The sequence below is a fragment of the Aplysia californica genome, unplaced genomic scaffold, assembly GCF_000002075.1.
Source record: "Aplysia californica isolate F4 #8 unplaced genomic scaffold, AplCal3.0 scaffold00460, whole genome shotgun sequence".
Lineage (NCBI taxonomy): Eukaryota > Metazoa > Mollusca > Gastropoda > Aplysiida > Aplysiidae > Aplysia > Aplysia californica.
The window spans coordinates 69,318-84,394 of NW_004797730.1; the positions used below are offsets into that span (position 1 = coordinate 69,318).

A 15,077-nucleotide genomic window follows, 5' to 3' on the forward strand; every position below is an offset into this window, starting at 1 on the left:
AGACACTGTGAGGACCATTACTGACACTTCACTGTTTGAACTCTCTCTAGAAAACGTAAAGCATTCCTTCTGTATTTACCTTGAAAAAATCCTCAAGACTTTCACACCATCAATTAATAAAATTCACTGTAAAAATTCCTCAATAGCCGCCTTTGGAACTGTGAAACAGAGAGGAAAGAGCAGCCGCAAAGCATTGGTAAGTTAAGTGGCTTGAAAGAAAGACATGAAAAAAATGGGTTCTTTGACAGTGTAAGGGTAAAACAGAGGATTGCATTAGAGTGTTCCGTGACGGACAAGGTCAATGTTTGGTGAGCCTTGAATGGGAGTACAGGTAAAGCAAAGGTGAGCACAAAACCAAAGAATTCACAACAATAGTCAAAGACAATCAGTCAAACCCCAACTTCAAGCCATGACCCATCTGGACACACAGAGAGGAAAAACTGGGGTAATTAATGCTTTCGTTCATAGACTTCTTTTGATATATAGCTAAGTGTAACGAAACCCACCACAATAGCCCAGTCATATCCAATGACACTGTCAAAATAGTTGAAGCCATGCTAGAAACTTTAGCATTTTCTCCCAGCACTGAAACACATGAAACCTCATCAAACTTTTAATTTGTGAAGTGCCATAAAACTCTCACTAGAACATAACCGTTACCTCATAAGAATGGATCTTAAGACTTCATTCATACAATCCGAACCACCAAAATGCCTTTCCAACAATGAGAGTTCTAGTGTCTCCAAAATCAAGAGGACTGAAAGTAGAGGAACAAGGACTGAACTTTTTCACCATATCAGAAATTCAGTTGTAGTCAGTTTTAGTTTTAGTAGAGGTTTTACGGCGCTCGCAACTGCATAAAGTCATACGAGCGCCATCAGCTGTAGTCGACTCATGAATCTCAGACACAGCGACTAAAAAGAATAGCCGTACTAAACAGTGACTCACATTTTCAAGCTACAAAAAACATGGTCATCAATTAAATCTCTTCCAAACTCAAGTAACCAAAGTATTCAGCTTCCCTGTTTCAGACATTCCCACTCTAACAGGACAGTAACTTGAGGCATGCTGACAAAATGAGTTACTTCTCGCAATCCACAAATGGATATTTTGGCCGAAAATCGACACTAGGGTCAAATTTGTAGATTTTCTATTGATGCCATATTCTTTAGGCATAACAAGCCTTTTATTATTTCATATTTATAAATTATAAAAACTTCAACGATAAGCGTGACGCATTTTTTTCCATTGGGCTCAAATCCAAGAAGTAACTCATTTCGTTATCACGCTTCAAATATAAATGTCCAATAGTATAACACTTTTCTGCTGCTGACAAAAATGAGCACTTTTGATCTCATATCCTGAATCATAAACCTCTATTCTAAGAAGTGACCACTTCTTAAGAAAAATGGAAAAGGAATCCGGTATGAAAGTTCATTGCAGAGGACACGACGTCAACGTCTCACATAGCTGTCCTGAGCCAGTAAATGTACAGCACAACAGCAGGAGGAGAAGAAAAACTTTAGTAGTAGTAGTATAGGGTTTTACGGCGCTCAAGGCTTTCCAAGGGACACCATAATATATTCCAACAGAAACGGTACTCCGATGTTAGACCTTCACTGACAAAGAATAAAGAGTAAAAAACCTGCAGCTTACTGTCGCTAAATTACTTAAAGGGGAAAAAAATTACTGTTACTATTGAACAATTACTAACATCATTGTATTTTTTAAAGAAGAGGAACAAAAAGCCTGAAAGGACCAGAGTAGAAAAATAAAGTCTCACGCAGCAAAAGTCAAATTTGGGTACCCGAGCCAAGACAGACAGAAGAAAGAAAGACACAGTAGACAAGGGAAATTGTTGGCACTGTACAGACATGATTCTAAAGCTGTACAGTGTTCATTCACACACTGAGAACATTGATCAGTCTACACGAGACAAAACATTCATTTTCGCTAGCGAATGAGCCATTCAATGAAATTCAGTCAGAATCCAAACATTGTTTTAAACTTAGAATATCTATCCTAATGAAGGAGAGAAATATCTTGATTTCCAAGCAATGTACAGGAAACGTCTCGAGCCGGCATGAATTATATCTCAGATTTTGAAAATATAAGTATTGCTATGACGACATGAAAAATTTCCATTTTTACCTGAAAGAAAATTTATTAGGAGCATAGAATACGGTTCAAACAAACACATTTGAAAACACAAGCAGCATGCTCACAAGTCATTTTACCATTTGAGGAAATATCCCCTGCAGGTGTTTCCACATTCAAAACAAATCCATCATCCTAAATGCATACAAGTTCACACACGCACTCCAACATCAACACATCCAATTGCAAGCACCACCATCACATCACAAACACGTGCAAATTTTGCCTCCCTCTATCACTACCTTAAAAAACAGGCCCGTTAGTTGTAAGTCAACTGTGGAAGTGTGAGCTCTCCACCTCTCCCCCCTCCCCCTTTCGCTCACTCTACTCTTGCCCAAAGCCTTCCGTCTCCTCGATGGCATAGTTGAGTTTCTCCACCAGCTGCTCGTAGCTGCGGTACGGAGGCAGGTCCAGCCGGTTGAAGCAAGTGTGTGAGCGGGGCAGCCAGGTCTCCTTGCCAACCTTCTCGATGCAGAACCTCTGGGGGCCATTGCTCCCTGAAGCACCCACATGGAAATAGGGGAAGTGAATTTCATTTTAGTAAGTGTTTTACAGCACTTGCAACACAATAAGGTCATATAAGTGCCAAAGAATAGAATTGTTACAAGATACACAAAAAAGGAGGAGAGATAAGGACGATAGACGTTTTTTCTTTTTCTTTTTTTCCCACAGTAGAGGTTTTACGGCACTTGCAAATGCAGAAGGTCAAATGAGCGCCACAAGATTAGAGGTGTTACAAGAGAGTAACAAACTGAAAAAAGAAGAACGGAAGATAAGGACGATAGATCTTTCATAGAAAAGAAGAAGCAAACCACACCAGAGCACCTGCCAACCACCCACTAGTAAGAGTTTTACGGCACTTGCAACACAATAAGGTCATATAAGTGCCAAAGAATAAAATTGTTACAAGAGAGTAACATACACAAAAAAGGAGGAGAGATAAGGACGATAGATGTTTGATAGGAAAGAAGGAGCAAACCACACCAGAGCATCCGCCAACCACCCACACAAGTGAATTTCAGCTGGGAAATGGTGAGGGCAGGGGTTGACATTCACCGTACTAACTCCATTTTTCCTGTTTCTATTTCTACATAAATCACTTTGAAAGCACTGACTTTTCACTAAATTCCTAAATTCATCCTCAAGTTATCTGCTATTTGACATCTCATCCAGTAAAACCATAGTTAGTAGTATAGGGTTTTACGGCGCTCGCAACTGCGTACGGTCATATGAGCGCGCGACACACAAGTTGGTCTTGTTCACAACAGTTCGCTGTACGGCTGGCTCGGGTCAGTTGTTAAATCTTAAAATGTTTAAAAATCAGCGTAAATATACATATATTTTCAATCTAAAACAATTTTTCTAGTTAACATAAAAATTTGCCTCTACTCCTCAAGACAACAATTAGAACAAACATGCAACTATTACCGAATGGCATCATGCAGAAGAGTTAACGCTCAGATGCTACTGGATCGCTAACAACAACATAAAAATGTTAAATAGTACAGTTTTACTTTACAATTTGCCATAAAGGCCAATGAGGTGTCTAAGAGGCATCACTTCGAATGGGGAATCCCCATGAACGGGCAGAGGGGGACGAATTGGGAGCACTGGGAATCCCTGTGTGCTGTGCGAATAGTTTTAGAATTATTAGCATCACTATTGGGTCTTATTTCCTGATGCAGGATCTTATTGAGGAAGAGTGTTTCTAAACAAAATTAACAAATTTTTTAAAAATTGATATATGGGAGTCAATTTCTCGCTGGCAGGTCAGGGTGTGTTGGCCCCTGCCCATAAATACAATAGATCTGGGCTCTAAGTGAAGAAGGCTAAAACAGCACCTGGACATGGATGGCTGGTGCCTCTATAAATAAATCATTGATGGTCTGGTCTAAGTGAAGATTTTTCAACAACTTTGACAAAAACTGTCAGATATTGGGACTTGCACCAAAATGACACTCAGCTTATACCACTACAATATTACATTTAGAGCAACCATTAACCAATGGTTAAACCGACATAGAGAACAACAAAGCACCCACAACCATAAACCACCCACATCAGCCAAGAGCAAAGGGGAATACTGGAACCAAACAATTGTTAGGAATGAAGGCTGTGTCCCCCCCCCCCCCCACCCCCTCTCTCTCTCTCTCTCTCTCTCTCTCTCTCTCTCTCTCTCTCTCTTACTCTCCCCAGGAGCCCCTGGGGGATCTAGAGTAAGTGCCAAACGAAGGAATAAACTAACACCACCATTTCCGACAATACATCATCATCATCATCATCATTACCATCATCATCACATCCCCTTTTTCTTGTTTTGTTCTTGAAACATAACAATCTGTACCATGTTGGCACATTTTTACATAACTTACAAATATCGGCACCAAAAACGGGACACAGGACAAAAAAAAAAAAGAACCAAACAATTCTGACATTCACATACCCATCAGCTCGGCAAATCCTCCAACTGGCAGTCGACAGGTTCCTGTGACAAACTGTAGGAGGCGAGTTCTCTTCTCGTTGTCAATTTCACGAACCATCTTAACACAAGCAAGAGAAAAAAAAATGTGTCTTCATTCATCATTTAAATAGTGAATAAGTAAATGCTACAGACAAGACATTCAGTGTAGACAATTATCTACCTTATGCCTTGAGTATAATTAATATATCTGTAAGCAGCAAGAGCATACTGAAAACTTTAGACACATCCCTATTTTAACAAACACAACATCAATGTCATGCGCAGGAGTCCTATCAAGATTGAAAACCTCTATTCTAATTACAAAGGCAGCCTTCAACCCAAGCCTTTCTTGAAAGAACACATCATGGATCTTCTTAAAGATATACACGTTCAAACCCTGTTGTGTGTAAGCCTATGACAAGACAAACGACAGCCTTGTTCAAATAAATAACTGCTATAAACAGCATTCACAGAAAGATAAAGTAAGAAAAAATAACAGCTTTACTTAAGACAATTCCCGGTAGCTTTTACAACCTGCTTGCGTCCAAACAAGGACAACTACTGATCTTTAACGTCAGGCCACTAAACGCGCAGGGTAATGTTAGCTCGAACAGAAGAAAACAAAACTTCAAGAATTTTTCTTTGTGACAAATAAAATTCATGAAATGCTGAGAAATCTTGAACTAATGAATAGTCCGAAGCTAAGAGACAAACAAAAAACAAAACAAAGAAGAAAAAAAAGTGGGGGGAGGGGTTGTCAAAAGCATGTTGAAGCCTCAGTTTTGAGTGCTCCTCTCACCTTCCAGAACCAGGCCACCTGCTTGCTGTTGCGCTGGTAGTGTCTGTAGGTCGTGTTCTTCTCCCAGTCGTCCACGTCTATCTCTTGCATACCACACAGCATCAGCTGAGAACACAGGGAAGGGCAATACAAGTCAGTCCTGGGACCTGACACTTTTCACAACCAGCACATTTAGGTCGCACAAAGACATTCCACTTTTTTAAAAAGTTTCAGTAGACGCTTTACGGCACTCACAACTGCATAAGGTCAAATGAGCTCTAGAAGATTAGAGGTGTTACAAGAGAGAAACAAACATAAAAAAGAAGAAGGGGAGATAAGGACGATAGATGTTTGATTGAAAAGAAGAAGCGCGTTTTCAGTACAAAACACACGGTAAACCTTTCACTTTTTAGTGTGAGTTTTACAGCACTAGTAAAACAATCGGGTCATATAAGTGCCGAAGATTAGGTGTGAAAAAGAGTAACATACACCAAACAGAAGTAGGAAAGAAAAGGACGATAGATGTTTGATAGGAAAGAAGGTGCAAACCACAGGAGAGCACCCGCCAGCAACCTTCAACAGAATAAATTACAGTAGGCACAATGAACACTGTATGTTATTCTCTGATTGTCTACAATTTATGCCCAAAAGACCAAAATATGCCGCAAAATGCAAGTTGCAAAGATGACAAAAGAGTGCACACAAATGATAGATGACTAGACCACTTCAAAAATAAAGACATTTCGTTCCTCCACAGGAAATACGTCTGAGAAGAAATTGCACAAGAGGGGCATGAATTCCATAACCAACTACCGCAGGGAACACAGATACAAAGATATGCTATATGAGAACATAGAATTCTTTAACCCTATCTGTATGTCATGTTTTACTATCGTACCCATACGACGTGGGGAACTCAGTGCCACCACTTTCCAAAGAGGAAATTTACTCGTTAATCCGATCCATACGCTTTGCATAGCAGTCTGACAAAATGATATTTTGAGAAATACTGAAAGTTTCAAAGAGATCTTCGCATGAGAAGTATTCTAAAATTAGAAGAATACAGCCCCTGGGGTACAAAATGACCCCAGGCGTTCGGATAGGGATAAAAGGCTGTTAATGTGAAAACTACATCATAAAAAGAAAACTTTCAACGTCTTATCCTTCCCATCGTCTGATCAGTCTTCCATCAAAATCCAACAGATCTAAAGGAGACAGTACGAGAGACTATCGGCAATAATTGAATGTTTAAATACAGGGAGGAACGCTCGATGCAGTCGATTTAGGTAAGTTAAAACAGAAGACAAAAATTTCACCTCCAATTCTCTCTCGTCAAAGTACTGCAGCCACTGGAGGGGCACCACCTCGTTAAAGCCAGCCAGGAAAGCCTTTGTCTGCTCCTCCACACCACGGGTGAACCGCCAGTTGGTCATCAGGCTGGACAGGGGAAGAAAGCGTAAAACGTTACTATAGTCCCTAGTCAGTATTTCTTCCTTTATCTCAAATGTCTCACACTCTACGGAACGTTACAGCAACTGCAGCAGACCTGCACTTATCACTACATGGCATTGGACAGAAGGGCGAGAGCCCAGATGTTGCTGGATCGATAACAACAACAACAACAACATCTGAAATGTCTCTTAATTTGGCGATTATCAGTAACTTTTTATCATTTTTGTTAGAGCTAGAAATGTATCCCCCCCCCCGACATAATTTAAATTACAAGAAAAAAATAGAAGAAAAAAGAAAAAATGAGCATCCTCATTCTATCCAATACCGAATATTTTGGAAACCTCCAGGATCAGAATGATTAACTATGCCCCTAATTTCTTTATCTGAGACACAACCGTAATCATGCTTTACAGTATTTCTTGTCATAAATGCAACACAGAAATGAAGCTCCTATTATGTTTTCCTAGTCACAAACATAGCAATTGGCGCTCATATAACTTGTGCAGTTGTGAGCGCCGTAAAACCTCTACTAAAACTTTTAAAAACATAGTAAATCATAATATTCCAAGATAAAACATTCTCGGTGTTACGAGTACACTATTTTATAACTCATATTTCCACAACGTACTCAAGGTATTCTTCCTTGTTCTCCTCGGTCACTCTTATATCACTGCCTCCAGTCTTCAGGTCGTGTTGCTCCACCTTGCCCAACACCTCAAAGTCTGCACAAAAGAACAGCTCCAGGCCGCACTCTTCGATGTTGTTTTCTCTGAAAAGTCAAATCAACGAATGGGAATAATGACATGCTGAAAAAAATCTTTCGTTTCTTAACTAAGTGAACAAGGTTCTAAAAAAATTCCACCCATTGTTGAGAAGAAAATTGTGAGGCAGCGTGGCGGAATCAGGCTCTCGTCAAAATATTGAAATCGAAGAAAACTTAGCAATTTTTATCAAATTTTTGTTTTTTGGCTCAACACCTTTTATGTCCATTTACAAACACATTCCTTTGAGGATTTCACCGAAAACGTTGATTAAGGGCACAAAAATATAAATTTACAGTTTCCATGGACTCTCCAGCTTTGGAATTTACCTAGCTTTTGCGGCCATTTTCTCGCTAATTTTACCTCTTAAATCAGGTGACCCCACCTGCTTCAATCCAAAATATCTCCACTTCTATCGACGATGGATGGTTAATTTTTTCATTGAACAGTGCTTCCACCAGCTGAAGCTGAAAAGTAAGGAAAATTCTGCCGGGGGTCTGGGGGCCGCAGAGGCCCCCAGCAGGGTCCAGGGGCAGCGTCCCGGGTGGGGGTTCAGGGGGCGAAGCCCCCGAAGAAATTGAAATTTAGTGCTTTTAGAGGGTGAAAATGGCATTTGGGAGCCAGTTTGAAGAGATTGCCCATAACATTTATTTTTTCACCAACATTTTGTCTTGTTTGATTTCTTCACCAACATATCCTTCCATTGCTGGCAATGTTTAAAAGCAGGTTTCTCCTTTCATTGCTACTATAATTCAATTAATTTGACGTCGCACCATTGATAGCAGGCAAACCTGGGAATAATGAATAGATGTACCTTCACAATACAGTGGCGCAGCGTATACCCACATTTTTTCTCAATTTTCACGTCTGAATGTCGCCTGTCACAACCTCGGAACACCACTTCGAATTATTTTTTATTTTACCAACGGCTGGATCGGGCCGATCGCCCGACTCGATCGCCTGAAACTGAAAACAAACATGTTTGTTTTTGAGGCGACCGAGTCGGGCGATCAGCGCGATCGGCCGATCCCATCCGTAGTCTCGTAGTGGGCACCCGCGTATCAGCATACTATTATTTCTTTCATCGCGGCCCTTATTGCGTTCACGTGCCGTAGAATCTTCGCATTGATAATTTCTCTAGATCTAGATCTAGATCTAGACAAATTTGCAAAAAAAAGTTTCTTTCTGACAGTATTTTTTTTGTCTAAGATCGCAAGTCAATTTACTTGATCAACGCGCAGATCTTCCAGCCGCGGCAACAATCCGAAGATAGACAGAAGGAATAAGTGAATGATAGAAAGGAGGAAAAGTGGCACAAAAGGTTCGCCAGATTTTGATCCATCTGCAGGTAAAAAATGTACTGCCGACCAACCCGCAATGAATTCAAGGGACATAGCGGAATAATGGTCGATTGCAGAAAAAGCGCAATCTGGCAGGTTTCAATAACTTTAACTTGTAGCCGAGAGAATTACCGTAAATATCCGTAACTACAAGACAATAGGAAGGCGAGTACGGAATTTCGGCAGGCCTGCGCTGTCGCAGTTTTTTTTACGGAGGGAGTTGATGATAAAGGAGGAACAAGTACGGAACTGGCAGAAAGTACGGATTTCCGTAAAAATACGGAAGAGTGGAAGCACTGATTGAAAGCAAGACAAATGTACAAGCTATAAGATGATACCAATAACTCAATATGCTCAAAAATTGACGAGAGCTTGATTCCACCACGCTGCTTCACAATTGGTTGTCAAAAACAGATGGACTCTTGGACAGTGCCAATGAACAGTCATATTTTGCTTTAAGATCTTTAAGATGATACCAATAACGCTACATGCCCGAAAATTGACGACCGCCTGACTCCACCACGTTGTGACACATATGTTGTTTGACGTATGTACCTTGGTTAAGTAAGTCAACTTTGCCCATCTATATAAATTCTGAGAATTTTCAGATATATTATTTGAAAATTCTCAGAACTGACATCGATGAACAAAGTTGACCCACTTAACCGTTCGCATTTACACTGCAATCATTCTATGCAATCCAAATACAGCACATCTACAAGTGATGTCGTCAGTGTTGCCACCAGGTTCACCCTATCCGTACGTCGAGTTTTACTATCGTATCCATACGACGTGGGCAACTCTGTGTCACCACTTTCCAAAGAGGAAATTTACTAGTTAATAAAATCCGCTTTGCATAGCAGTCTGCCAAAATGATCTTTTGAGAAATACTGAAAGTTTCAAAGAGATCTTCGCACACTAAGGATTCCAAAATGTGAAGAACACAACCCTGGGGGTAGAAAATGACCCCAGAGTGTACGGATAGGGTTCATAATACACCTTTATAACTATCCCCGAAACAAAGAGCTTTGTACTCACTTGACCCACAGTAGGGACTGGTAAAACTCAGAGTCAATGGTCTCCAGGTCCTTGATGGTCAGTTTCTTGCTCAGCATCCTCTTGTAGAAGGGCAGCGTGAAGCCACTGTCGATGAACTTACCGTGGTACAATGCCTGACGGAAAAAAAAAAAGCATTGTCTTTTTTTAGTAAGTGTTTTACGTCACTTGCAACACAATAAGGTCATATAAGTGCCGAAGACTAGAGGTTTTACGAGAGAGTAACAACTACAAAAAAGAAGGAGGGGAGATAAAGACGATAGATGTTTGATAGTAAAGAAGAAGCAAACCAAACTAGAGCACCCGCCAACCACCCACAAGGATTGTCTATCAAAACTGATGAGACTGGTGAGTTGTGAAAACAAAACATAAAGAGCCTGTTTTCATTCGAGTACTGAAACAGGCATTTGTAAAGAGACTAAAAAGACACAATCACAGCCTTTAGAGGAAGGAAAAAAAACAGGGTAGACAAACAGAAACAGAGGGATGAAAAAGACATTTGTGAGGCAGCGTGGTGGAATCAGGCTCTCGTCAAAATAATCAACGTGAAGAAACTTGCATTTTTCCGCAGGGTTGTGAATTTTTATCAAATTTTTGTTTTTTGGCTCAACACCTTTCAAGCCCATTAAAGAACTTATTTCTGTGTGGATTTTTCTGAAAAACGTTGAATAAAGGCACAAACAATATAAATTTTCAGTTACCACGGACTCTTAAGCTAAGGAAATAACTAGTCTTTGGCGGCCATTTTCTCACTAATTTTACCTCTGAAAACAAGTGACTCCCCACCTACTTCTTTCGCAAATATCTCGACTTGTATTCAAGATAAATGGATATTTTTTTAAATCCAAAAAAAGACAACAGAACAAGCTTTAAGATGATACCAACAACTCTACATGTTCAAAAATTGACGAGAGCCTGATTCCACCACGCTGCCACACATTTTTGTCAAAGTATTATATAACGCCTTACTGGACAAAGAATTGAGATAAACGGATCATGTGAGAGAGAAAAAAAACAGACAATTAGAAAAACATGTGATCCATATTTCACAGGACAGGGTCATTTGATTCCACCCACTCAACATTTTGTTCTGAAAATTTCCTTTCAGCTCAAAACACTACGGCACATGGTTTCCATTTCTCATGATTGGAAAACGTTTTCCTTCACAACCTCTCACAAGTCCTCTCTTTGAAATTTCAGTAACATTTTTAAAAATATTCTAAAATGACTAGATCTAGTCATAGAGCTGTAACATACAAGGCTGATGACATTAATAAGCTTTTTAATTTTAGTAGAGGTTTTACGGCGCTCGCAACTGCATAATGTCATATGAGCGCCAAGAGGTGGATGTCAACAGAAAAGTCCTTACAGGGAGTCAGGCTTTCTCTGCTCACCTCTCTAGCTTCAACAGCACAAAGTCTGCTTCGACTATCAAGGCACCCCGGAAATAGTGGGTCACAAGAGAGTGACAAACATACAAAAGAAGTAGAGGAAAATGACGATAGTAAGGATGAGGAAGGAAAAAGCAGCAGTTCCCTGTTGCAATTCCGGCAGTTATGAGCATGACATCGATGAATCAGCCCATTTACAATTACAATTCTACTGTGCAACAGAACATGGTAATGTACCAACTTAGGGAAGGGCCTAAAGACACTTCAGTCACTAGCACCGCCCCGGGGGGGTAGTAATAAGCGGAACAAAAATAATATTGTGGCCAAAAGTGGTCTAAACAGGGCACATACCATGGCGATGAACCTGCCGATGAACTTGAAGTAAGACAGGTGATCGGGGTTGATACTGGAGGCCGGGTTGATCTGAAGGCTGTAGTTGCTGTTGCTGGCGTACTCAAACAAGCAGTACATGGGGTTGAGGACGTCGTGAGAAACATGGAAGAACCACTCCCTGTGGGCGGGGATGGTGGTGGTGGTGGTGGTGGTGGTGGGACGGGAGCGGGAGGGGAGGGCAAATAGACAAATAACAGGGGTTAGTTTAGTTTTAGTAAGAGTTTTACGGCACTTGCAACACAATAAAGTCATATAAATGCTGAAAATTAGAGGTGTTAGGAGAAGAGAGTAACAAACACAAAAAAGAAGAAGGGGAGATAGTTTTAGTTTTAGTAGAGGTTTTACCGCACTTGCAACACAATAAGGTCATATGAGCGCCAATTAGAGGTGTTACAAGAGAGTAACAAACATAAAAAAGAAGAAGGGGACATAAGGAAGATACATGTTCGGTAGGAAAGAAGGAGCAAACCACACCAGAGCACCCGCCAACCACCCACTGAGGTAGTGGTGGTGGTGGGACCAGGAGAGGAGGGCAAATAGACAAATTACAGGGGTTAGACTTTCAAGGTACAAAAGACATTGAACACAAATTTTTTAATACAGTGTAGGTAAAATAACTTTTTACATTTCTCGACATAATAAAATCCTGTAAAAACAAAGTCTGTTAGAGTAAAGAGAAGCACATCGACACAATAATCATCATTTAATATGGTGGCCGCCGCCGCATTGGACAGGTGACCGTTTTACACAGTGGAATTATACAGAAAAAACGCAAGGAGGAAAATGGAAAGTGGCCGTAATATACAATTATACAGGTGGCCGTCATGGCAGTGCGACTGTAATTAAATGAAAATCCCTGTCATTTTCATATCGCTTTTGGGTTTTTTTTGTTATGTTTTTAGTAGAGGTTTTACTGATCTCACAACTGTATAAGGTCATACGAGCGCCAGAAGATTAGAGTTGTTACAAGAGAGTAACAAACTGAAAAAAGAAGAAGGGGAGATAAGGACGACAGATGTTTGATAGGGAAGAAGAAGCAAACCACACCAGACCACCCGCCAACCACCCACGTTTCATATTTGCTGTTTACAATATTGTAAAGTAAACCTTACCTGAGACAATACATTAAGGAAAAAAAGTCTTGACAACAATACAAGATTTTATGTAAACACACTTCAAAAAAAGAAAAAAGATATGAACATTTTTTGTTAACTCACAAAAAATTGGGAAAAATCCACCAAATTACAAACTTACCTGGCCAGACCACCATAGTCCAGACCCTCCTCACCCTTAAATATTATATACAGTCTTCGTCGCAAGTCAAAGGGTTGCAAGCGCATAATCTGAAAGAGAAAGCACAAAACTATTTCACAAGTTCAAGTAATCACACCCTTGTGTCTGCTGCACGACAACAGTCCCATCTAAACCCATTTCCCGCTGACACATTCATAAATGGGTGGTCAGGGAAGATAAAAATTGAAAATGGAAATTAACTGCATAGACTTTACTTCTGTTTCTTCTTTCATGTGTAAAAATTGAACTAAATGAATCTATGTAAAAGAAAGGAAGGAGAATGATATGAAGGTTTTACAGTTTTAGTAAGAGTTTTATGGCACTTTCAACACAATAAAGTCCTATAAGTGCCTAAGATAAGAGGTGTTACAAGAGAGTAACAAACACAGAAAAGAAGGAGGAGAGATAAAGACAATAGATGTTTGATAGGAAAGAAGGAGCCAACCACACAAGAGTTAGTTTAGTTTAGTTTTAGTAGAGGTTTTACGGCGCTTGCAACACAATAAAGTCCTATAAGTGCCTAAGATTAGAGGTGTTACAAGAGAGTAACAAACACAAAAAAGAAAAAGGAGAGATAAAGACGATAGATGTTTGATAGGAAAGAAGAAGCAAACCACATCAGAGCACCCGTCAACCACCCACACCACACAAGAGCACCTCCTAACCACACACAATGATGTAGAAGAAATTCTCAAGGAAAAGAATAAAGCAACAACAGGAAATATGTCAGACATATGGAAAGTGGCCGTATTATACAATTATAGAGGGAGCCGTCATGGCAGGTTCGACTGTAATTACAGGAAGATCCCTGTCATTTTCATATCGCTTTTGGGTTTGTTTTTTTGTTATTTTTTTAGTCCATTCAGATCAGGGAAAACAAAACTTCTAGGCCAAAACCAGGGAAGCAAAAAGTCTTTAGGTCTGGCAAACTTCTGGGAAGAGATCATAGTTCCTTGCTTACTTTAATTCATTAAAAAAATGTTCTATAGCTGATAGTTTGGCCAATATGAGGACTCAAAGTACCACTCATTTGGATCATCCGACCAACAGTGACTAAAGACCAAAAACCGAAGGCCGACAACTACATAAACTCAGAGCAGTTAGGCTTGTACAACCTAGATTCAACACACCACTGCAGAATCAACTAATCATGATAAACAGTAAGTTGAACTGCATAGAGGTATGTCCAACACAAGGCTCTTCAATCATGTGTTCTCCACATTTTGCTCTCTACTTGTTTGTTTGTTTTAGTAGAGGTTTTTCGGCGCTCGCAACTGCATAAGGTCATATGAGAGCCAGAAGATTAGAGGTGTTACAAGAGAGTAACAAACATAAAAAAGAAGGAGGGGAGATAAGGACGATAGATGTTTGATAGGAAAAAAGAAGCAAACCACACAAGAGCACCCGCCAACCACCCACTTGCTCTCCACACCCACAGGGCTGACAGCAACAACCAACTCATCAACATGGGACTCGGACCAGCTGGTGAGCGTACTTACAATACACATACGCCGAGGCATGCTAACAAAATGAGTTACTTCTCAGATTTTAGCCTTATGAACATAGATTCACCAAACTTACAAGTTCAGTGTGTGTGCTTTATTAAAATGAAGTAATAAAAGACATGTTAAACTTGAAGAAAATGGCATCAGTTGAAAATCTTTTTTAAAATATTTTCAGCCAATACTTCCATTCACTTATTTTGAGAAGCACCTCATTTTGGCAATACGGCTTACATATCCTAACCTTAGGCCTGAGCCTACTAGCCTTGAAAACTCTTGATGAGCATGTGACAGTGGGTCCCCAGGAAAACAGACATATTTTGCAAGGAACAGGTCAGGACAAACAGAAACAGGTCAAGAAAAACAGAAGGAGAAAAGTCACAAAACAGAACACTTATTGACCATCGGTAATTAAGTCGGTACTCAGGCTGTGACCTGCCAAAAATTTCTCTCATTACAGCATTTCTGGTTGATACAGCAGGTTGGGAAGTGG

At 40.1% G+C, this 15,077-nt stretch overlaps 1 protein-coding gene across 1 annotated transcript in view; it reads right to left on the minus strand.

Moving 5' to 3' along the window:
* Positions 1–1,947: 1,947 nt before the first annotated feature.
* Positions 1,948–15,077, minus strand: part of LOC101849394 (E3 ubiquitin-protein ligase Su(dx)) — a 33,873-nt gene continuing 20,743 nt past the window's right edge. The window contains exons 13-20 of the mRNA XM_005105235.3: positions 13,044–13,132; positions 11,748–11,907; positions 9,988–10,121; positions 7,477–7,617; positions 6,713–6,833; positions 5,418–5,522; positions 4,601–4,697; positions 1,948–2,654 (exon numbers count right to left, since the gene is read on the minus strand). Of these exons, the coding sequence (XP_005105292.1) occupies positions 2,482–2,654; positions 4,601–4,697; positions 5,418–5,522; positions 6,713–6,833; positions 7,477–7,617; positions 9,988–10,121; positions 11,748–11,907; positions 13,044–13,132 (1,020 nt within the window). The 3' untranslated portion in view covers positions 1,948–2,481. The remainder of the gene's footprint in view (positions 2,655–4,600; positions 4,698–5,417; positions 5,523–6,712; positions 6,834–7,476; positions 7,618–9,987; positions 10,122–11,747; positions 11,908–13,043; positions 13,133–15,077) is intronic.